Source organism: Rousettus aegyptiacus, unplaced genomic scaffold, assembly GCF_014176215.1.
Source record: "Rousettus aegyptiacus isolate mRouAeg1 unplaced genomic scaffold, mRouAeg1.p scaffold_m13_p_4, whole genome shotgun sequence".
In the NCBI taxonomy this organism is placed as follows: Eukaryota; Metazoa; Chordata; class Mammalia; order Chiroptera; family Pteropodidae; genus Rousettus; species Rousettus aegyptiacus.
The window spans coordinates 140,849,905-140,873,232 of record NW_023416307.1 but is presented as its reverse complement, the minus strand read 5'-3'; the positions used below and the strand labels follow the sequence as shown (position 1 = coordinate 140,873,232).

Genomic DNA, 23,328 nt, shown 5'->3' with positions numbered 1-23,328 from the left:
GCATATGCATGCCACTAAAAATGCTTTCTTGACAAGTCACCATAGTAATAATCTGCCATATATGATATGTAGTAAAGTTTATGCAAGTGTTATAGATTCTTCGAAGAGGCCGTGTTTTGTTTTTAGACCACAGAACTCAATATATGTTTATCCAACTACTATTGATAGTTTATTCAGCTCTTGTATATCCTTATTTATGTCAATGATAAAACTGGTGTGAAAAATCTCCTGCTGTTGTATGTATGTATGTATGTACATATGTATGTATGTATGTATGTATGTATGTGTATATATATATATATGTATATATGTATGTATTTATTTATTTGAGTTGAGTGGTTGTCTTAGTCCATTTGGACTTCTATAACAGAATACCGTATACTGGCTAGCTTATAAACAATGGAAATTTATTTCTCATGGTTCTGGATGCTGGGAAATCCAACATCAAAGTACAGGTAGATTAAGTCTCTGGTGAGGGCCTGCTTTATGGTTCACAGGTGGCCATCTTGTCTCTGTGTCCTCACATGTAGGAAAGGGTAAGAGTGCTTTCTGGGATTTCTTTTAAAAAGGCACTAATCTTATTCACGAGGGTTCTGCTTTTATGTCCCAAAGGCCCCTTCTCCTAATATTATCACATTGGAGCTTAGGATCTCAACATATAAATTTGGGGGACATACAAACATTCAATCCATAATAGTGGTCTTTACATTTATAATCGATTGTGCTTTGTTGTTATATAATTTAATACAAATATATCATGGTTAATGAATTTTAATTTTATTTGTATCTTTCATCAGTAAGAAGTGCCTATTATGTACTAAATACATTTTGTTCATTCGTCTCAAATGTTTTCTTTGTTTTCTTTTAGTATTGTGAATTCTTATTTTTGTTTTGGCCCTCAGTCACTTTTATTATTTCTTATTGTTTTATCAAATTTGTAATGATTCTGAAATTCTTTGGTCTTTTCATTGACTACTAAGGACCTTTCTCTTGGGTATAGCTTATTTTTTTTATTTCTCCGACAACCCTTTTACAAAGTTTGTTAGTCTATACTTTTCATGATTTGAGAAAGGAGAGGAAAAATTTTTAAGAGATCAAGTTATCAATTTAAAACCACTCAACCTTTCAGTGTTTGTACAATAAAATAAGATGATAATCTCCAGATGTGGTAACAAAACAAAGTACAACCCTTACTTCTCCTTTTCTGTTTCTCTTTTGCCCTTTACCCCACTTAAACTGCTAACATCCGAGAAAAGAGCAGGAGTATAACTTGAGTAAATATGGTATCCTGTGCCTTATATTTTAAAAATACGTTGCATTTGGCAGTTCTTGTAACACATATTACACGTCATTTTCTTGTGGACAGGAAAGAAAACTAAAGTACAAAGAAGATAGTCTCATGATGTCAAAATGTCATCCATTCGGCCACACCACGTGTATTGCTAAATTGATTGATTCTCTCTGTGTAGAGCTGGCATTCCATGGAATACTATGATAGCAGTTAATTCCTAAATGGAACACAATAAATTTGGACTTGAATAAGGTGCTCTATTTCCTTCTGTTTTGAAAATCTGTAGTTATTGTACTTAAAGAGAGAAGGTATTATTTTTATAAATGTTCAGATTGTTAAGATTAATTTTATCATTGTTAGGGATTGGGAACATGAGAGTTTTCTTAGGAAGATGCTTCTAAAGAAAGTAAAAACTGCCTGCCTTGCATTTTAGTGACTTGAAGAAGAAGAGAAATTAAAGTAGACCATTCCTTGTCTATGTAAAGAGAGAAATTGGCAATTTAGTATGGGTAAAATGGTAGTAAAAACGGACCCTCATTCGTTAACTTTTACCAAGAAATCTAGGAGTCAGACATTGGACAATCCCTTTTTTTTTTTTTAATTAATTTTTAGTTGGGTTAGTAGAGATTATGGCAATCTAGAATATTAGCAAAAAAAAGTAGCATGAAAGACAGTTTCTTGTTATGTCAGTTATAGAGAGCAAAGGGCAGTCGTAATGAAATGTAACTTGAAATTCCTCCTCTCTTGCTCTTGGAAATCTCTTCCTTATTCTGTCTACTCTTTTTTTTTTTTTTCCTTCACTACATTCTAATTTTATTGAAATTACTGTAAGGGTGCTTCCTGTGTGGCCTTGGTCTCAATATTGTATCATGCTATTGTCCTTTATCTCATCATCAGCCAGAGAGTTGTTATCACACATACTCTGGCCATGAATTCTCCATGTTATAATCCCTCCTTCCCATTTTCTCCTTATCTACCTCCCAGGAATATTGAAAATGTTTAACATAAAAGAAGAGATCACTAATTGTGAGATGCAGACTTTGGCCTCTGGAAAGATTCATTTAATGAAAGAAGCTTCTCTGTACTGAAATCACACTGAATCTGTTTTTATTTTATTTTATTTTATTTTATTTTATTTTATTTATTTTATTTATAGATTTCTTTTCAGGGCTTAGCAAATGGTTTACTTATTTGGAATAGGGAAACAGAGTGAAATAATTCATGAGAAAGCTGTAAAAGCCCATGGCTAAAGGTTTTTCATGTATTCAGAATTTTCAAACTATGGAATTTCTGTTTAAAAGATGAAAGAGGAAAGCATTTTTTAAATTTTTTTCAGCCACAGAAGAGTACAGATTTAGGATCAATTTGTCCAGCATTTTATGAGGAAATACAGTGGAGATTCACTCTAATATATCTATAAATTATAAGAATGAATTCTAAAACATGACTTTGAAATATGTGTTAGCTATCTTTTAGAATAAAAATTCTTTATTTTATTTAAAAATCTTAAACAAAAAATAGGTTCAAATAGTGTACCAAAGTAATACATCATCAAAAAAATTGTTAATATGCTCACACAAATTTGTTTTTTAGTAAAAGCTGTCATAATTTTTGCACATAATATTGATTCTGTCCTCAATGTTTAGGTATATTGGAAAATAAATTTTAGGTTTTAAGGTTTAAATTTTAAAACCATGTATATATCTCTCATTAACATGTTTTAAACCTTAACTGATGGACACAGCATTTCATTCTAGGATGGGAATAAATCTTACAAATCTCTCTTTCTTGTAGAGGTGAGAACATCAAGAACTCCAAAGATCAAAAAGCTACTTGATCCCAGAGAATGGTTAAATATTAACTCATGAGATAGACCTTTTCTATTAAATAACTAATCTATTTTCTTCATAGCACTTAATAAACTTTTATTTATTTACCTATATGTTAGCTGTCTCCCTTAGGAGAAGGTGAACTCAATGAGGCCAGGGATTTTTTTGGTGTACTTTGTTCATTGCTGTGTCCCCAACACGTACAACAGTGCTTGGCATATAGTTTGTGGTCAGTACATATTCGTTGAATACATGAAAATATAATTAGATAAATACAGGCTGTAGTGCTTTTATAATTTGGTGTCAGACTATTTGTTTCTGGTTTGGTAAGAGAAGTTTTCACGCAATAAGTAGAACTTGATCCATACGTTAAAGGATGGTATTTCGTGGGGATGACAGGAATGAACATCCCCAAGGGGATAAAGGTTGCCATGAACCAGGAGGAAAGATCAGGAGGGAGGGTGATTTGGGTGGAACAGGGGGAGAGTAGGCTGCGTCTGGTGTTTTGAGATCACACATACTTATCTCAAACTGGACCTGCTGGAAAAGACGACCCAGCGACACTGTTACTCCTACTTAATTTTGTCACCAAGGGTGGCAAAAGTCTTTGGCCTATTTGACTTTAGCTTAATAGGCTAAAAGTCAAATATTTGTTTGGTTGTTTATTGAGACCTCTTCAAGGTTCAGGAGTATGTTAGTCCCATCTTCATTACCATGTCCATTGTGCTGCCTGGTTTTTTATCTAACCCACAATCCCCATGGAAGGTGACAGATTTCTCTATATAATAATAATAATGTCACTTTGCATTTGTATAGTATTTAGTATTTTTTATGGCACTTGCACATATATTATCTCATGAACAGATTCTTAATAAATTGCACTGTCATTTAAAATGATCTGAAATCAATTGTGCCATCTGGGAAACATTCAATGATCCTAGTGGGGAGATGAAAATTGAGTCTAACTTGCATAAGACTGTGTCAGTCTAATCTTTTTACTCATGCATATATATATGTATGTATGTGTATGTGTGTATGTACGTATGTATATATAAAGCTTCCCTAGCTTAAAGAAGTTTTGCATTAATGCAATAATGTGTCGGTATTAGTTTTAAGAGTCATCTATCACTCATACGTGGAGAGTGTATTGATAACTCCTCCAACCAGAGTATCTTCTCACACTCTAGTTCATAAAATGTTACTTAGGGGTCTAAATCACACGTCTCCTAAAACCCAATCCACAGGAGGCAGGTGACCCAGTAGGAAGGTTTGGCATCTAGAAACCAGTCATGGCCCACCTGGACCTATGGAATTAATGAGGCTATTCTGAGGCATCATAGTCCAGTTTTATTTATTATTTAACTGAAATGTTCACAGATAATATATGCTCATGGCTGCAAAGATTTGGCCTGGTCTTAACATTTTATATATTCATATGTGTTTCATATTTTAAGATGCTGCTTATATTTAAGTGAACTTTCCAATCATTGATTTTATTAGTGTTAAAACACGTTAATACGTTTCTTGAAGAGAAATGTGATGCTTTTAGAAAAATGTCCCAAATGCCCCATATAAATATACTGCTATCGTTATTTTTTATAAAGTGCAGAAAACCATATCTAATGCTTTAGTAGCTTTTCATGTGCCTTTCTATAAGAAGGATGACTAGAACACTAACAAAGTACATTATGCAAATAACATTGCAACTAGGATAAAATACAGGATGCCCAATGGAATTTGAATTTCAGATAAACAACAGAGTTTTTCAGTTTGTGTCTCAAATATTGTATTTTTTTTTTTTTAGTATAAATATGTCCTAGATGTTGCAGTTTTCTAGTAATTGAAATTTAACTGAGTATTCTGGATTTTTATTGGCTAAAGCTACCAACTCTAGTAGTAACATAGGTCCAAGCAGGCTCTAAAATTCGTAATAAAGATGTGGCCAGTTTCCTTCAGTGGTATAGTATGTTATTTCATGGCTCTTGAGTGTGTCATCTAAATCCCTTTTCCTTCTGTAAGGACTTTGCATTTAGAACAAACTTAGAGCTGTTTAGATATCAAATCTTTTTAATTATCTGCTTAATGACAGCAGGCATCTGTGAGCTGAGAATATTTCTGTGGTGCCAGAATATTTCAGAATCTCTGAAGATGAGGCTTTAAGAGACGATTAACATCCAGAATGGCATTACACCGTGGATATCTCTAGTTGTGGTTCTCATGGGCATGAATGAAGGCATTCCAAATTGATCTAGTTTCTACCCCTCTATTTGTTCCCCCTGTATCTATGCTGATGATACTGATATCTACCCTGTCCTCCTAGCTAGATGATTGGGAGCCTGGAAGATGAGGGAGTCTTCCCTTTTCTTTATTTTCCTTACTACCAGCAATCAGTTCTGTGAATTTCCTCTCCTCCCCTTATTTTTATTTATTTATTTATTTTTTTTGGTCACTGCATTAGTGGAGACTCACCCTCCTTCAGCTCAATCCCTTCACACCTCCATAGCGGAGAACACTGCCAGGCTAGTCCTTTAACTTCTGTGGCTAGAGTGGACCAGACCATATTCCGTCAGTGCCATTTGGTACTTATAATAAGTAGGGCCTCATAGAAGATCAGAACACGGATGGATCTTGCAACTACATTCATCATTCTGCTTAGAGTCCTTTGTTGCTAAATTCTGCTCATCTCACTGAGTATCTGGATATCATATTGCTTACTCTCCTCCAGAAAATGCACTGAGCCACTTATTCTCGAGTCCTCTCAAATTCCCTCATCCTTTTTAATTCTCATTAGCTTCCATTCCCACCATAGTGATGTATTTTACCATAAGCATGTAGTCACAGGCACACAGACACACACACACATGCACACGCGCTAGGTGCATGCGTGTGTTTTAGCCATCCTATATTGCTACATGCTCTACATTGAATCATTTCAACATATAGCATAATTTGCTTTTCAATCTAAAAAAACTTTATTTTTTAAAGCATTTTATTTTATTTTATTTTATTTTATTATTAGTTTCAAGTATCTAGACATTTATATATTTTATGAAATGACCCCCCTCATTATCACCCATCTACAAACTGTAGTTATTGGCATATAGATTTAATTGCATCACTTCAGGTCAGATTTTTATCCTCGTAAATTCACCTGGACTTTTGCCTCCTTGATTGAGCAAATAGTAAACCTTGTGTTCTCAGACAGATGGTTTATAGTCTATCAAAATTTACATTTTTGTTTCTTTTTCAGGTAACAATAATAAGTTATTTCTCTTTCTCCCTTTTTCTTTCAGGCAATCTAGGGAAATGAGAGTTTGATAGCCAGAACCTGAGAACTAAATGTACTTTTTAATAGACTCAGAATTAATATACTGCAGTGGAATGCAAATTTTTTTTTTCTATCTTTACTCAGTGAAATAAATATTATTGGATGGATTATTTCAATGAGAAACTTGTCTCTAAATGTTTAGCCTTTGCTACATCCTAAATCTCTCAAGATTCTTAATTGGTATTTTCTAACATTTGCTGAGTAAAAAAATGTTTTATGATATCTCCAAAAACTACTTCCAAGATGCTACATCATTAGATTGCCAACGAGACACTTTTCAATGATAATTTTTTAGTTTCTTTCAAAGTTTAATTTCTTTAGTTTTGCATATCCTTCGACAGATGCCTCAGCCCTAGTATTTCTTTCTGCTCATTAGCGTTATATATAAGCTTGTTCTTATGACTTCCTACCTGGCAAATATTACAATTTTATGTTCTCTGGAAAGTATTAACATTTGGAAGGTTAAGTTTAACTGTGGGTCACTAGTATGAAAATGGGGACACACCAGGAATTACTGAAGTGGCAGATGCCTGGAATCATTGAATCTTGACATCAGAAAGGCTCAGTAGCTGGCCGAGTCTCTCAGATTAACAAAAAGCTCACCTGCGTATGTGTGGACACACACGCACATATACACACATATTTAAAAGTCAAAGGAGTACTCGAAGTGTCAGTCGTAGCAAAGGAGAAGGTAGAAAAACGAAAAGAAATATTTGCCTCAGGAGATATTGTGGGGACAAAGACAGTCTCTGTCCTACCATCAATTATCAAGAAAGCAGGCCCTGGAAGATACCACCCTGGAGCCGACTGTCTCCCTTGTGCAGCAGCCTTGGCCTTTGTCTGCAGAGCTGCCCCAGCCCCTTTGCGACACCTCAAAAACAGCCCTAGAAATTCAAGAGGGTGTGAGGGCTGTTAACATCAGAAGATGCCTCCGCCTAATTTGTAAAACAGGCAAATAATTCACAGAGCACAGTGGCAACTCTAATTATAACTAAGGATAAGTGATCCATGACAGGGCCTACGGGTGGGACGAGGCACCCCGTGTGGCCTGAGGGGCGTGTGGATGGGGATTGGATCTGGGAATTGTCTGCATCTGGTTTTAATGGAATCTTTGGTATGAATGGAGTTATCCAAGGCCAGAGAGAAAGGTGAGAAGAAGAGCATTATTTAGCAAGTGGATGAAGGAAAGAAGCTCCATTATATGGGATGTGAGGGAGGAAGGGACCCCCCTTCCTAATATTGCAACCTGCCTCCCCACATCCATTCCTGACATTCCTTAACCTAAGTTTTCTATTTTCTATACCACTTATCACCTACCAAAATACCATATAATTTACTTTTTAATTGTTTTGTTGTGGTTTGTTTCCTATCTTCCCTGGCCCCTATTTCTTACTAGAAGATAAGCTCCATGAGGACAGGTGTTTGTGTCTGTTGGTATATTCTAAGCGGGTAGATGGTGCCTGGTACTTTGCAGGTGCTTAATAAATATTTATTGAATGAATGAAAAATATAGCAATGTATCAAGAAGTAAGTCATAGTCATGGGTGTCAAAAACGGCAAGAAAGTAAAGCAGATGAAGCAATTAGTAATCTGTTGGTGTTCTAAGGAGGAGCCATTTTAATGGTTTGCTGGGACCAGAAGCTGGACTGCACCTTGGTTAAAGAATGAATCATAGGTGGGGAAGTGGAAGGAGCCAACAGATATTACTCTTTCAAGAGACCCCGCTTAAAAATGAAGAAAAGGATGGTACTTACAGGAGGATTTGGGGCCAAGGGAGGGTTTGACATTATATGTTATTGTTGTTTTTAATGGATGAGACTCACAGGGCAATGACAGAACATGATCTGGTCCCCAGGCATGGTGAAGGATCAGATTTACATTATGGGAAGGTCACTTTAGTGGCCGTTGAGTGTCTGGCCTGGAGCAAGAGAGAGTGGGCAAGGGCCCAGCTGGGCCACTACTACAGAAAGGATGGGAACACTTTTGGCCCTCGCATCGTCCTGGGTCTCTTTTCCACTGGCTGCAAGTGACCACCATTTCACCTCCTCCACCCAACTCTTCTGCTTTACCCCTGGAATCCGTCCGAGATCAGCAGTCTCCTCTTAATCTCTTCTCTGAAACTTTACCTCCTGGCTTTAGGTAAAACCTGGCTGTCCCCTGAAGGTACTATCTCTCCTACTGCCCCTCCAGCTCCCTCATCCCTAGAGCCTGGAGGGGTTTTATACCCTCCCTTTCTCCCACATCTTCAACCTCTCCTTCTCTGCTTTACAGAGCAGGATTCTTTACATGGACATTCAACCGTCTTGTGGAATTATTGTTTCGAAAGAAAACCCGAGTTCCCATATGTCTATTTTGCTCCTTCCTAGATACTTCCCTATCTCTCTACTTCTTCATAGCCAAAGTTTTCATGAGTTATTTTTATTTGACAAACTGTCAAATAAAAAAATAATACCATGTCCAGACTTAGATAAGCAGAGACTTTATTGGAAGGAATTATTGCAAGAGGAGGAAGACGATTGGAAAAGGGAGAAGGCTCCCGACCCCACTCCCACCCCAAGATTTAAACGCATCTCAAAGGTCAGGCCGAAAAGAGCTTTTTCTTTATAGGGTGGAGTGAACAGAGCCAGAAAGGACTGTGTAGGCAAGTGGGATGAAGGGGATGAAGAGGATGAATGGATGGAGGTGGAGGGAATGATGTACCCTGAAGCCAGCCTGTTCTCAGGAGGGGCTGATAAGGGAGGGTGGTACACTGGCTCAGGCTGTGGGTCGACTCAAGTTTAGGCTGTCTCGGTCACCCTCATGGCTTAAATGCCTCTCTATACTGACCAGCCCCAATATACTGTGTCCATCCCAGAGCTCTTGTGACCCTAGATGTAGACATTCAATCTAAAATGTGTCCGACATATCCCCATGGCTGTGAATTTTTCTTTTCTTTTTTTCTTTGGATACTAACTTCCTGACACTGCAAGATGCTCCAGGCTTGTGCAGTATATTTCTCGCCCCAGCCCTAGAATCAGTCATTTCTCCGAGGACTCCTGATTCTTTTTATTGGAGAATGGTGTTAAAAACCAAGCTCTGTTGCTAAGTGTGCTTATTGCTCCTGGGGTGTAATCATTTCTAGGTCTTTTCAGCTGACAGCAGTGAGATACATGTGCATACTAACCTAGGTATATATACATATCTGTAAATATTTCTGTATGTAACCATCCAGAGCAATATTAAGCTAAACATTGGTTCATTCTATTGTCTCGAACTCTAACCTGTTGCCCCATCACAGAGCGCCCCGACAACTTTCCTTGCTTATCTGTAACCTTTCAGTCCAACAGTGAGAACCTGGCTTTTGCCATCTGCCATCCATTTACTTAATTATTCAATTCCAGTTGCACGAGTAGCAGTACCAGAATCATTCATCTTTACTCCTATGGGAAACAAGTTTATTAATTAGATTATAGTCCTCATGTGTAGTAGCTTTTGCCTGTTATCCTACTGCCTCCAAAATATGGACTGCTTCACAAATTTGCACGTCATCCTTATGCAGAGGTCATACTAATCTTCACCATATCACTCTAATTTTAGTATATGTGCTGACAAAATGAGCACAATAATCAGGCTTTTAACAAAGATGATATGACCACGGTCATCTCACTTTATTCACTTTGTGACATTTAAAGAAAAGAAGTCTCCCTCCTGTCTTTTATAAATCATCATATTATTGAATTAATATGTTATTCATAAATTAGCAAGATGTTCCTATTTTAAAATCTTTTGGAAAACATCTAAGGTCAATATTTTTCTTGTTTACCACATTTAGTGAGTAAATAAGAATAGTTGGAAATTAGCACTTTAATTGTTTGTAAATCAATGAATGACTACTGATGGAATTTTAAAATTTAAACAGTTTGCTTTTAAAAAAAATTAAAAATCAGGTTAATATTCTTTCTTCTTCATCTTTCTTCTACCTTGTTTTCACCATCAATTTGTAAATCTATCCCTCTATAAAGTTGAGGTAGTGCTTAGATAAATTTTAGTCTCGCCAAGGCTGTTGATTTTAAATTATGTTTACTTTTTATTGAAATATTGTATTGACTTATGTTTATTTATTCATTGAAATATTTATAATAAATATACATTGTTTCTTGCCATCTACCTAATTCTATACTACTTCTGGCTTCCTAAAAAATTATTTTGAACTTCATCGACATATTATTGACAATTAAAAACTATATGTATTTGAGGTGTATTGTGTGATGTTTTGATGTACATACGCATTGTGAAATGATTACAACAGTCAGGCTAATTAACATATTCATTACTTCATATAATTACCTTTTTTTTGTGATGAGAATGCTTGTGATGTACTCTCAGTAAATTTCAACTATACAATACATTATTATTAACAATAGTTACAATGTATATTAAGTCAGCAATAATAAATAAAAAATATCTTTTTATTAAAGTTTAACAAACATTTAATTATACATGTTTTAATTTTTTCCAGAAGACCCCTAATTTTGTTAAATATGAGATAAATTATGCTCTATTTTACCATCAAAAGATTTTAGAAGACCAACTTATATAGGAATAACCATTTTTTAAAATATAGAATTATTTTTTGGTTTGGGAAAAATAAAATCCATTTTAAATTGTGTGTGTGTTTGTGTGTGTGTGTGTACTATTTAACTTCTTTCTCTTAAATGAAACATTGCTGGCTATAACTCTGTATTTCTCTAAATATGGTTGGGCTTATTCTAAGTGGAGAAATTGGAAATTGTTCCAAGACAGCACATTATTTTATAATGGTTTTATAAACAATAGTCTTTAAAAAATAACATACGATATTTGCAAGTTGTGATTGAATCAATGACTTTGGCTTTATTCCTTAAAGGCTGGGTTCTTTTTGAAGATGAAAAACACATAAGTAGGTTTTCTCATAGAAACCACATTAATTTTCTAGGGCTGCCATAAAAAAATTCCACAGACTGGGTGGCTTAAAAACAGAAATTTATTTTCTCACAGTTCTCGAGGCTGAACGTCCAGGCAAGATGTTGGCAGATGTTTTCCTGTGGGGCTTCTGTGCTCGGCTTGCAGATGGCTGTCCTCGTACTGCCTCTTCACGTGGTGGTTCTGTGTACACACACTCCAGGTGTTCTTTCCTCTTGCACAGATACCTGTCGTATCTGATTAGGGTCCACTCTAACGGAGCATTGCAATTTAATCATTCCTTATAGAGCTTTCCCTAAATATGGTTCTATTCTGAGGTACTGGGGATTGAGACTTCAACACATGAAATATGCAAGGACACGTCAGATTCTCTTTTATTGTTGTCATTGCTTTTAGTTGTAATCGTGAAACTCTTAGCTTAGAGGATAATCGAAGTTTGATCCCAGAAGCAGAGTGATAGCTAGCAACTGTGTTGTCCTTTATTTCTTTTAGTTATTCTCTTCCAGAGAAGTGATTCTCAGTCATTTTCAAGGACATGTGGACAGCTCTGAAAATTTGATGGAAGTTATATATCAGTTAACTTTGACAAATCACCTCAAAACTTTGTTTCTCTCAGTACACTGTGTGCTGGGATCGCTGATCAGAGCGTTGGCTGAGCTCACCTGTGCATTGTTTTCAGTGGCTTCACTCACAGGTCTGGTGGCTGGCTGCCTGTGGATAGAGGTGGCAGCAGTAATTGGGCCATACGTTCCCCACCATCTAGCAGGCAGCCTGGACCCAGTCACTGGTTGTGTTCATAGGGTTTTCAAGAGCAGAAAGAGAGAGTGAGCCCCAAAGAGTAAGTGGTCTCCACCTCTCTCCTTATATCACTCTTGCAGATGTCTCCTTGGCCAAAGTAAGTCATGTGGTCAAACCCAGATTCAAGAGGTAATAGAGCCCATTTCTTGATGTGAGGTGCTGCAAAGCCACATTGGAAAAGGACACACGTGTGGGAAGGAGAGGAGTTTATGGTCTCTAGTGAGAAGGAGGAGGAGATGTAATGATGAGGTAAAGAAACTGAGTAAACTGTTCTTACAAGTCTTTCTCCCCACACTGAGTTATTATCTTCTGAGAAAAAATTAAGGCTGTCCTCCAAAGAAGTACAGATGCTGGCTGTTGAAAGGGAACACACTAGGAACAGGAAATGGACTAGAGATCTGCAGGGCTCTGGGTGGTACATGCAGAGGATCTGCTTCACGAGCTTTGGGAAACATGAAACAAATCTGAGTAGACGAGAAGCCGCAGAGTTGATTGGATTTCAACAGGGACATGTTTTTTGTTTTTTTTTTGTTTGTTTGTTTGTTTTTTACACTTAGGACCAGAAGAGCCCTGACAATTCCACCCCAAATTCTTTCATTGCCATATTATCGAACTCAATACTAAGTATGAAAATGCTTAACTGAGAGATCTGGAAGTCACTTTCCTCTGCAGATACATAATATATATCTTAAACCAGGAAGTCTTCATAATCTCATAAGAATAGCAACTCCTTGGTTATTCTTAACAGTCAATACCAATTACTGATTCATCAGTTCTTTTTATATCTTAATCTACTGTCCAAGTTAACCATTAATTCCCACATCATTAATTTAGAGGGCTGAGTACAATCCTAAGTACACACTATAGAAATGAATTCTCAAACTACTTAGTTTAGGGTGTGTGGGTGTTGAGTGCTTTTACACTTTGCTGAGTTTATTAGTTCAAAATATTAAATATTCCTCCACATTAAAAAACAAAAATAGAAAAACATTTCAAACTTGTCCCTCACAGTTAAACTGCATTGAAAGGCTGACAACTTCCTTGTCCGGATTGGAAATACGATTTTAAGGAAGACGAACATGACAGATGTTGTTATTTTCTGCAACATATTTAAATATGATCTTTCCCATACTTTATAAGTTAGAGTCGAATAGCAAAAGAAAGTATCAGTCAGTTTTTCTCATAATGATGCTGCATAAGAAACCACCACAAAATCTCAGTGACATTCAACAATAGGCATTTGTTGCCAGACTCACAGGTCTCTGTGTCTTCTGGACTGGTTCTCCTTTTGGCTGCAGGTTTATGGGTTGTCTGGGGGCAGATCTGCCTTCTGTGTCTTATTATGGGCTCCAGCTGGAGGGGGCAGCCCCTCCCTGCCATATGTTCTTCCGTTGGTAATGGACAGATGCTCCTAGAAGGACAAATGGAAGCACTCAAAACCTGTTCGGACTGAAGCCCTGATCTGGTGCACTGTGCATGCCACATTCCATTGGCCAAAGCAAGACAACACAATCACAACGAAACGCAGGAGCGGACAACAAATATTGTGCACTAAGAGGCAAGAGTAAGATGTCCCAAATCTTCAGAATAGTAAAGGATCCGGGCCAACAATTCCATCCAGCAGAGAGGGGTGGTTGTTTTTGGAAATAAAAACTTCCTGGGACACTTAATAGACAATGTTTAATATGGCTCATCAATATTTAAGGCTTAAACTGGAATTGCTTCATTATGCTTCTTGATTCATCTGAGTCTGGGAGAATTCAAAGATACTTTTTAATATGTTTACTTGAGATAGCGATAAAGAGTTTCAATTTTTTTCTTACATCTCTAACTATAGCTTGAAAATTGGACTTCTTTTTTTTTTTTTTTTTTTTTTTTGTGCTGAGCTCTTCTCTTTTAGTATCTATTAACATCCTTATTTTTATCCAGCCCCGAGGTACTGAAGAGTGAGCCTTACGGGGAGAAGGCCGATGTCTGGGCAGCAGGCTGCATTCTTTATCAGATGGCCACTCTGGATCCTCCCTTCTATAGCACCAACATGCTCTCCCTGGCTACAAAAGTAAGCATCCTTGGGATCCAAAGTGTCTCCCTAAAAACGCCATTCTTTTTCTTCTTAAACAGAACTTTCGTGATTTTAATAAAACTGTCAATGAAAAACAGGCATTATTTTATTAACTACATGATCCAGTTTACTTATTTTTTTTGCCTTTTTCTAAACCTACATCATGTGTTATGGCATATTTTCTCCTATCGTGGAAAATTATAAAAATTTAATTATCATTAAAAATAAATATACAAATTAATTTTGGTCTGTTATTCATAATTGCAACTTGGACTAGCCACAATCCAGCATGTTGTATTATCCTACACAGGTTAACGTTAGCCCAGCTTGAAAAATCCAATGTCAAGTTCAAGAACTGTTTAATTCATGTTAGGTGGTTATTCATTGGGATGATTTTGTTTCTGATTCAAATTTGTGCACAGAGTTACAAAGCCTGTAGTGTAACTCTCATGTTGTGGCCAACTAGTGCTGCTCAAAGATATCAATGGACCCTTTACTTCCGCCAATCCACTCTCGTTTGCTTTGCAGATAGTGGAGGCGGTATATGAACCTGTGCCAGAAGGCATCTACTCTGAAAAAGTGACAGATACCATCAGCAGGTAAGTAGTCTCACAACTTTGAACATACAGGGATTGTTAAGGAATGCCTCACATCTACGAAAATCCGCTATGTAAATATTCATGCAGGGAAAGGGCTCTGAAATAATCCAAACCTAGAAGATGTTTGCTCATCACCAGTAATAGTGACCATTTGGAAGCCAGGACATGTCCAAGAGGAAGTAGTACTTGAAATATTATGCAACTATTAGAATGAGGGTTATGAAGGCTTTGTATCAATGTGTAAAAGACATTTGATATGAAACTTAAACAATAAACAGGATGTAAAGCAGTTTATTGCTATGACAGAAACCTTAAAAATATGCATGCATGTGGAAAAAGGCTGGACGAGAACATATGAAACTGAAGATCATGTTAAATGATAAAATTGTAAGCATTTTTCATTTCTATTTTTAAATCAGTAGTTATGTCGTATGATAAATTTTTAAAGAAAGTCAGAAAGGCGTTTTCTAGCTGCATATTAGGTGGTTCATGAAAGTCATTATCCCCTCGCACAGTTCTGTCCCTGCAGGTCTTGTCCTGGCTGACTTCTCACCCCCCGCCCTCCCTCCCACCTTCCCTTCTTTCCCTCCCTGCAGGCACACGAGCTCCCCATTCATCCTGGCACGCACCTCCCTCTGGACTTTCGTTCTGCTTTATCGAGCCCATGGCACCCATCACCCTAACATGTCATAAATGTGCGCACAGACTTGTTCATTGTCTCTCTCTTCCCACCAGAATGAAAACTCCACAAGAGCAGGGGCTTCTCCCATTTAGCTCATAGCAGCTCAGTGTCTGGAGTAGTGCCTGACACAAAGGAGCCCCTTAGCAGATACTGGTCGTATGAATAAATGACTCTCGTTTATCTGGCCGATTGTTGTTTCTGGACCATTTTATGCACTTAAGTCGGCCTGGCATTACTTCTCTGCCCCCATTGAGCTGAGTCAAATCCCCGTTATTATAATGTTATTATAATGGAAACCCTAGAGTCACACCAGATAGACCCTTTCTCCATCCCCCTGCCCAGTTCCCTTAAACTCAGTTCTGTATCTGTCCTAGCACCGAGTACCCGCTCTGATGGGTTGGCACAGACATAGTACCGTGGCCGTGCCCCTTTCCCTTGAGTTTCTCCTCCCAGTCCATTGTTTTCCACTAATAGGTACTCCTCACATTTGTAGAATTATGTCTGGAATCTTTCTTTGTTTAACACAAGGCTGCCATACAGGACTAAGAGCCTCATGCCCAGTTAGGGCTGAGTTTCACTAAGTGCAGACTCTAAACAAACAATTTGACCATTTTCTTCATCTCCGTTTCCTTATTCAGTAAAATGGGGATTCCGATAGTACCACACTCATCAGGCTGGTGTAATGATTATACAAAGTAACATATCCAGAACACCTAGCAAGGAGCTTGGCACATGGTAAAACTTGAGTGAAGTTGGCATTTATCATTGTTAATATTATGGGAAATGAGCTGAAGCCCCATTCTAAATCATCTGAATGCTGCATATACTGAATCACGCCTTGTTGCTAATGAATCCAGGCAAATGTTTTTAAACTGCTCATCTCCACAATTTGTTTCTGTTCTCTGCTATTTGTTTTCTGTGAACGGCCTTAAAAATTCAAGAAGTCTTCAGAGATGTCAAGCGTACCAGATTTACTCATTTAATTTCTCCTTTTCATAGGTATTTGATTGCCGCAAAGAGCAGGGGAGGCATAGTGCAGAGAAAAAGAACAGAGACGTTATTCTGCTTTTGTGACACCAGGCAAACAGGACCATAATTTGCGTGTGACAGGCGCCGTGCTATTGGTATCCATGGCTCCGGGGGCTAAGAGGATAGTGGCAGTCAGATATCAACACTCGTCATGTAAAGGTCAAGAACGTCAATAGGTTGTGGAATCGACTGGATTCTAATTCCTACTCTTCCACTCACCTTAACATCCTCAGGCCCCACTTTTCTCATCTGTAGTGTATGGGTCGCAGTAATAACTACTCACAGGCTTATTTTAAAGCCTAAATAAAATAATGCTTCTGATGCCCTTAGCACAGCACCCAGCATGTAGTGAGCCCTCAATAAAACTAGGTATTGTTATTAATAATATTATTATTATTATTTATGGAATTAAGTATATGCATTATGAGAAATTTGATGAAGGATAGGAAAGGGAGCAAAAAGAGATTAACAGAAGGACTTGGCCTAGTCTGGGGATTTGGGAACGTTTCTATGGAAAAGGGCATGCACTCTGAGACCTGCAGAGTTACTAATTCTTGGATAGTAAACAGAGCGGGGTAAACATTTCATAGACCAGCATCTGTGAAGGCTTTCCTGAGGGAAAGAGCTTGTTAGTTTGAGGAACTGAGAGAAATTGGTGACATACCATGTTAAGTAAGGGAGGGAATAGCCAGCAAATGATCAGGGCCTGCGGAGGCCGACTCGGGCAGATGGACCAGGTCCTGTAGTCCACACAGAGAGTTTGAATTTTTATCTCAAGTAATGAGGAGAGGACTAAAAGATCATTAACAGGCTGGGACATGGTAAAAATATCCTCTTTAACAAAGACCATGATGGCTGCTCTATGAAGAATAGAATGGAGGGAATGAGGGTGGGCTGGAGAAGGAGGTCTAGTTGTCCACGGAAAGATAATGGAGGCTTTGACAGGAGTGGTGTTGGTGTTGATGGAGAGAAGAGGGGTTGTTTTCACTGTGTGTCGGAAGTTGAGTCAACAGGTTTTAGGGTACTATTGTCAAATGATTAAAAAATGTTTCAGTTAACTGGGAAAATGGAATGGCATTGAAAATTTGAAAACAATTAGGTTTATTCTGTGGAACATCAGAAAACGGAGCCAAGACCACGGAGTAGAAGTTCCGAGAAGGCCAAGGTCAGCTCACCATGAGGAAGTGTATGTCAGACTTAGAGAGATATACAGTGGAGCAGGCTGCTAGACGGGCAGTGAATTCCCTGTCGCCAGAATGTTTGAGAGGATGAATGATCACTCTTAGGGGACTCTAGATGAAATGTTTCTGAGGATACTTTTTATTCAAAATCATAAGATGTCATAATAAGTAAGAACTGACAATTTTATAACCGACTATAAATTAAGATTGCAGCGTGCATTCTGTAACAGATGTTGTTTTCATTTAAAGCGATTCAAGACTTATTGTCTGGGTTCACATCACAAATAAAGTTTTCTCTTTAGAAAATTTGACATAAAAAAACCCCAAATCAGGCATGAGTTGCATGCAATTACATGTTTAATTTTCTTTGGATTTTTAGTCTTTAAAAATTAAGTTTCAAAAAAATTAGGGAACAAATTCCATTTCCTGTTTCCTTCAGGAAATTGATATAAGGGTTGCACCAAGGCAAAAGTGTTCTTAATGACCACTCATGATTTAGCACACCAGGCTCACGGCCAGTCACTAGTAATGGGGTAGAGCTTTTGAGATGTAAGACAACCATTGATGGAAAAGTTCACTAGATGCATCCTTAATTTTAAATTAGGCGTTGTTTCTGATCTCATCTGTCTTCTTTCTTCATCTGATGTACTATTTTCATTTCTACTGACTACATCTTGTCAGGTAGACCTCACATAGTTTGTATTTCTAATGGGCGGCATCTTTCCTTTCTCTGGTTTGTTCATGAGATGTACAAGCTCATTTTGTCACTGGAAGCTTTCTTTCCTAACAGGCTTTTAAATTAGGAGAATATTTTAGCAACCCTGAAGAGCTTGGGGCAGAAAGTAAATACATTTTGTTGCTCTGCCCAGTACCAGCATTACTATTTTTACCTTCCAGTACACTGTTAGAAGACTATTGTCTATTTACTTTTTTTTTTTTTAAAGAACATTTCCTATTATGGACAAAATATTCCAACTGCCTTATTTTTCTCTGTCTGTGCCTGGTTGCATAAGCTGGCTGGAGCTTTGTTTCAGAGGCAGTCATGAGACCAACAAAGTCAATGCTTTCAGCTAGTTTTAAGGATAAGTAGATTCTTACATTTTTTACCCCACTTTCAACTCTTCATTTCTTAAAACTTGAAATGAATACCATTGAACATTGTATTCCTCTATTTCTTTCCACCTGTCTCTCAGAAAAGAGTGGAGACAAAGTGGGTAGAGAGAGTGGAACATCCCAGATTTTTTTCTAGGACATGATTTTATGTTTATTTGATTAGAGAATCATCGAAGCATTCAGTTGTTCTTAAAAATAGTCATGGGCTGTAGAGAACAGTACAAGGAATACAGCTAATAATATTATAATAACTATGTATGGTGCCATGTGGTTACCAGACATGTTGGGGGGATCACTTTGTAAATTATTTTAATATTGAATGCCAATTCTAATTGAAAAAGAAAAGATAAAAAAAAAAAGAAAAACCATATAGTAAAAAAAAAAAGAAAAGAAAAAGACAGAAAGAAAAAAAAAGAAAGAAAAAGAAAGCTGCAAAAAGAAAAAAGAATTTCTCTGAAATATCTAAGCGGGGAGACATTCCAAAACTGAGGGTAAATGTTTGTAGGAGCCCAAAAGTCTGTGGCCAAATATTTTGGGTTATGGACAGGTCAATTGTTAGATGTTAGGCTAAGTTCGTTCATTCATTTGTTCGTTTGTTCTTTTGCTGAGTAGCTCTTGGGACCTAGATTCCATTTTCCATGCTGGGGAGAGAGATCATGGCGAAGGGGACACAGCATGTCCCTCCCTTCAAGACGTTTCCAGTTTCTAGTGGTAAAACAAACCATTACAGTAACTATAGTAGTTTTAAGCACTCAAATATAGACAATGAATGAGGACATTAAAAGGGCGACAGTAAGTCTGTCTGAGGGTGGTCCAAGAAGTGTTTCTACTGGCGACTTGGAAAAGAGCAGCATTCTGGCAAGCAGTTAAGGGGTGAGAAAGGGAAGATACCATCTGCCAAAAAAAAAAAAAAAAAACTCCAAACAAAGAAAGAAACAAACATAAAACCAGATTCAAGCAGAAGGAATAAAATGAGCAAGGAACTGGGTCATAGGAGAGCTGTGGGCTGCTTGGGCAAGTGCAGGCAGGAGCATTTTTTGCTTTGCGAGGAGAGCGAGGCAAGAGGAGGTGAGGCTGTGGAGGGAGGTGAGAGCCAGCTGAAGAAGAGCCTTATGTGGCATGATGGAAATTTTAATTTTGTCCTATTGGGCCATCGAGGGGCTACTGAGGAATTCTGATCAGAGGAGTGATGTAATCAGTTTGGGAAGATTCTGGTAGCAGTTTGCAATATGGATCAGAGATGGGCAAGTGGTGAGTGTGTCATTTAGGAGCAAGTGATGATGAAATAGGCCAATGGCCATGAGATTAGAGGGGAAGGATATGGATTCCAAAAATATTTTGGAGGCAGAAACCACAGGACTTGGTGTTGGTTGAATGTGAGAGGGGAGGGAGGAGAAATAAAACTATGGATTTTCTTTATAATTTATTGAGCTTTTAAAATGTGTCATCACTTTATAAGAATGGCTTCATTTAATCACCATACCAACTTGATGAGGTAGATACTTTGATTATCCCATTTTATGGATGAACTACCTGAGGCTTAGAAGTTAAGCCTTGCCCAAGATCGAGTTAATAAGGCGTGAACCAGGATTTAAATCCCAGCAATGTGACCCAAAGCCTGCAGGCCTAATTATGATGCTAAACTGTATCTCCTGGGTGGTTCCTTTTCCAGCAAAGACCAATACAGAATAGGGAATAACTTTGAGAGAGAAGATGACTAAAAGCCAGAGCAAAGGGCATCTGGCTCTCATTTACTATAGTATACAACTGTCTAATTTATAAAATTAGCTTACATTGCCTTTTTGAAAAAAAAAATCTAAGCTAATAATTCAACTGCTAATATTATTGTGAATCAGTTTAAATATCTGAAGACTAAGACTTTAGAGTATCTGCACTAATGAAAGGCTTTAGATGCTGGGAGGTATTTTTTTTTTTTTTAGTACTCACATGACAGTCATAACCAACACTAGGTCAATCAAACATTTTCATCAGCTTTAATCTTTTGTGATAATTAAGTGAGAGTAGATGAAAAACCCAATTTAATTAGAAGGTGAAATTCAACACTTAGCTTCTTTTGTGATTATGAGCAAAAGTAAGAAACTTGAATACAAATATGTCGCTCCCACACAAGGCTGGCTTCACGTGTTTACAACCAATGCACAAGGCCTCTGCACTCAAAATAGTGCTGTGCTTGGAGTTTAAGCTCTACATTTGAGGTCATGAACTTCTTCATTTTATCTTCGAATATGCATTTTGGAAGTGAAGTCTGAGGTGACAAGGGGCATGTGCGTTAGTGGCTTGAAACTTTGGCGTACCTTTGCCCTTCTCCCCTGTGTGGTGTGGCTGGCTGCAGGTGAGGAGAGGGTCACGGTAGGGAATGTGTCCTGCTGCATATTGGGGTGAGGCCAAGAAGAGGTCATCCCTGACTGGGCTGGCAGCAACATGCTGCGTTTGGTGCAAATTCAGAGGGGGCCTCTTGGCCATCTTTAAACTGGGTACCAATTATATCCTGCAGGCATGGAAGTCTCAACTCTTTGGGATTCCATCTACCATCATTTAGGACTCTGGACCGTGGGAAGACAAGATTGACTTCCCCACTCTCTGCTTGGATCCCACATTTTCATTTTGTACTGGGCACCCCACAACATATATAGCTGGCCCCATCTCCATAGTCTCTTGCCTTACTTTGTATATAATAAATGTATAGACTGACCTTTGCTAAATGTGAATTCAGAAGATGTATAAGTGCTTGTTTTAACCATAGTATAAGCCCACAGCCTTAGAATTTAAAAAGTAGCATCAAGATAAAGAATGAAATGATAATGTCTCAAAACTAGATTAAAATGTGTATTTTACTCATGATTAATAAACTCAATAAAAGAGAATAATCAACATATTAACACGTTAGAGTCTTATTTTGACTTCTGTTTTGAAAAATAATTGCCCATAATAATTCTTAAATCTTGCCTGGACACATCAGTATAGGAAAAAGTTGCACATGTGTTGCCAAATCAAATACAAGATATGAAAACTAGATATTTTTCTCAAAATTCAAGTAAGTTAAATTTTACTGAGAAGCACACATGACTTCAGCGAAGTTAGAAATTTTGAATTTAAAAATAGACAAAATATTACAGCGAGTGCCAGAAGTATTCAACGCACGCTAATGACAATTGGTTCCATGGGCATCTAACAGCCTTCTATTAGTATTTAGCTGTGACATGAACAATACTCCCTTTCATAGGCCGATAGATATTTCCCACCTACGAAATCACAGAAAATATTACCATGCAATGTGTCAAATTCGCTACTTAAAAAAAAAAAAAATTACTACCAACATCTTAAACCTCTAAGTAACTGGGTTGTATTTCGTTTTTATGACCTCATGTTCTGTAAGACACTCACGAAACAGGTTGTGTTGATGTTACCACCATACAGCTGGGAAAGGCCAATAAACTCTGACACCCTCTTCCCCTAAATCTTTCTTCCTTTTGGTGCACAAGGGGTAATTATCATTGGTATCCCTCTTTGTTTCACTGACCAGTCGGTTGGCAGTGATGTTAGAAAATAACTAATTCATAAAGGAGAAGATAGCCCCATCCACCTATCCTGAGACCCGAGGAGCAGCTGCTTGCTCAGCCTGTCACCCTTGCCTGCCAGTTCAGTTGCAGAGAAGAGTGCTACCTCCCTCTCCTTCCCAAGCTTTCCAAACACCTTTTGAGAAGTCTTGGATTCAAAACTATGCTTGCTGTCTATCTTACCCCAGGTTCTCCTGGGTGCAAACGCCAGGATGGACACACAGTAGAATTTAACTTTGACCCGCCCCACCTGTGGCCTGTTCCTGACTTTGACCTGATGATAGTAATGAGCTCATCCTCTCTTAGGTGCCTCACTCCTGATGCAGAAGCTCGCCCAGATATTGTAGAAGTCAGCTCCATGATATCGGATGTCATGATGAAGTATTTAGACAGCTTATCTACATCCCAGCTGGCCTTGGAAAAGAAACTGGAACGGGAAAGGAGGCGCACACAGAGGTATTTTATGGAAGCCAACCGGAACGCCGTCACATGTCACCATGAGCTGGCTCTGCTACACGTAAGTATGACTATTTCAGTCTCTTCATGATGTACTCTACTAGGGCGGTCTGAAGTTATTCATACTGGTCTTAAGGGAAGTTCATTTTAAGTGAGGAAAGTATCGATTGCCACATACAATATTTCACTATTATATAGTTATATACTTGCATCCATTTGTATATCTTATAATTAAAATTAAAATTATTCAACATAACTGATTTTCCAAAGAACTAACCTTTAATTTATTGTACATATTGCAAAATAAGAGGTATCTAAAAGATATCTTTGCGATCCGTTTAGTTTATTTTTTGATCTTTGCATATGTAGTAGTGAATGCTTATACTTAACATCTTCAGCAATCTGATTTTTGGACTATAAATGAAAACATGATATGTTATT

The 23,328-nt window shown here is 37.7% G+C and overlaps 1 protein-coding gene and 1 non-coding gene across 6 annotated transcripts in view; one reads left to right on the top strand and one right to left on the bottom strand.

Annotated features, from left to right (window-relative positions):
* NEK10 (NIMA related kinase 10) overlaps positions 1-23,328 on the top strand; it is a 187,183-nt gene that overhangs the window by 104,478 nt on the left and 59,377 nt on the right. For all 5 annotated transcript variants that reach the window (XM_016149581.2, XM_016149580.2, XM_016149578.2 and 2 more), the window contains 3 exons: positions 14,117-14,246; positions 14,778-14,848; positions 22,738-22,948. In XM_016149581.2, the coding sequence (XP_016005067.1) occupies positions 14,117-14,246; positions 14,778-14,848; positions 22,738-22,948 (412 nt within the window). The remainder of the gene's footprint in view (positions 1-14,116; positions 14,247-14,777; positions 14,849-22,737; positions 22,949-23,328) is intronic.
* On the bottom strand, positions 9,942-10,048 carry LOC118602318. Its single transcript, XR_004950666.1, has one exon. It is a non-coding gene; the product is annotated as a U6 spliceosomal RNA (small nuclear RNA).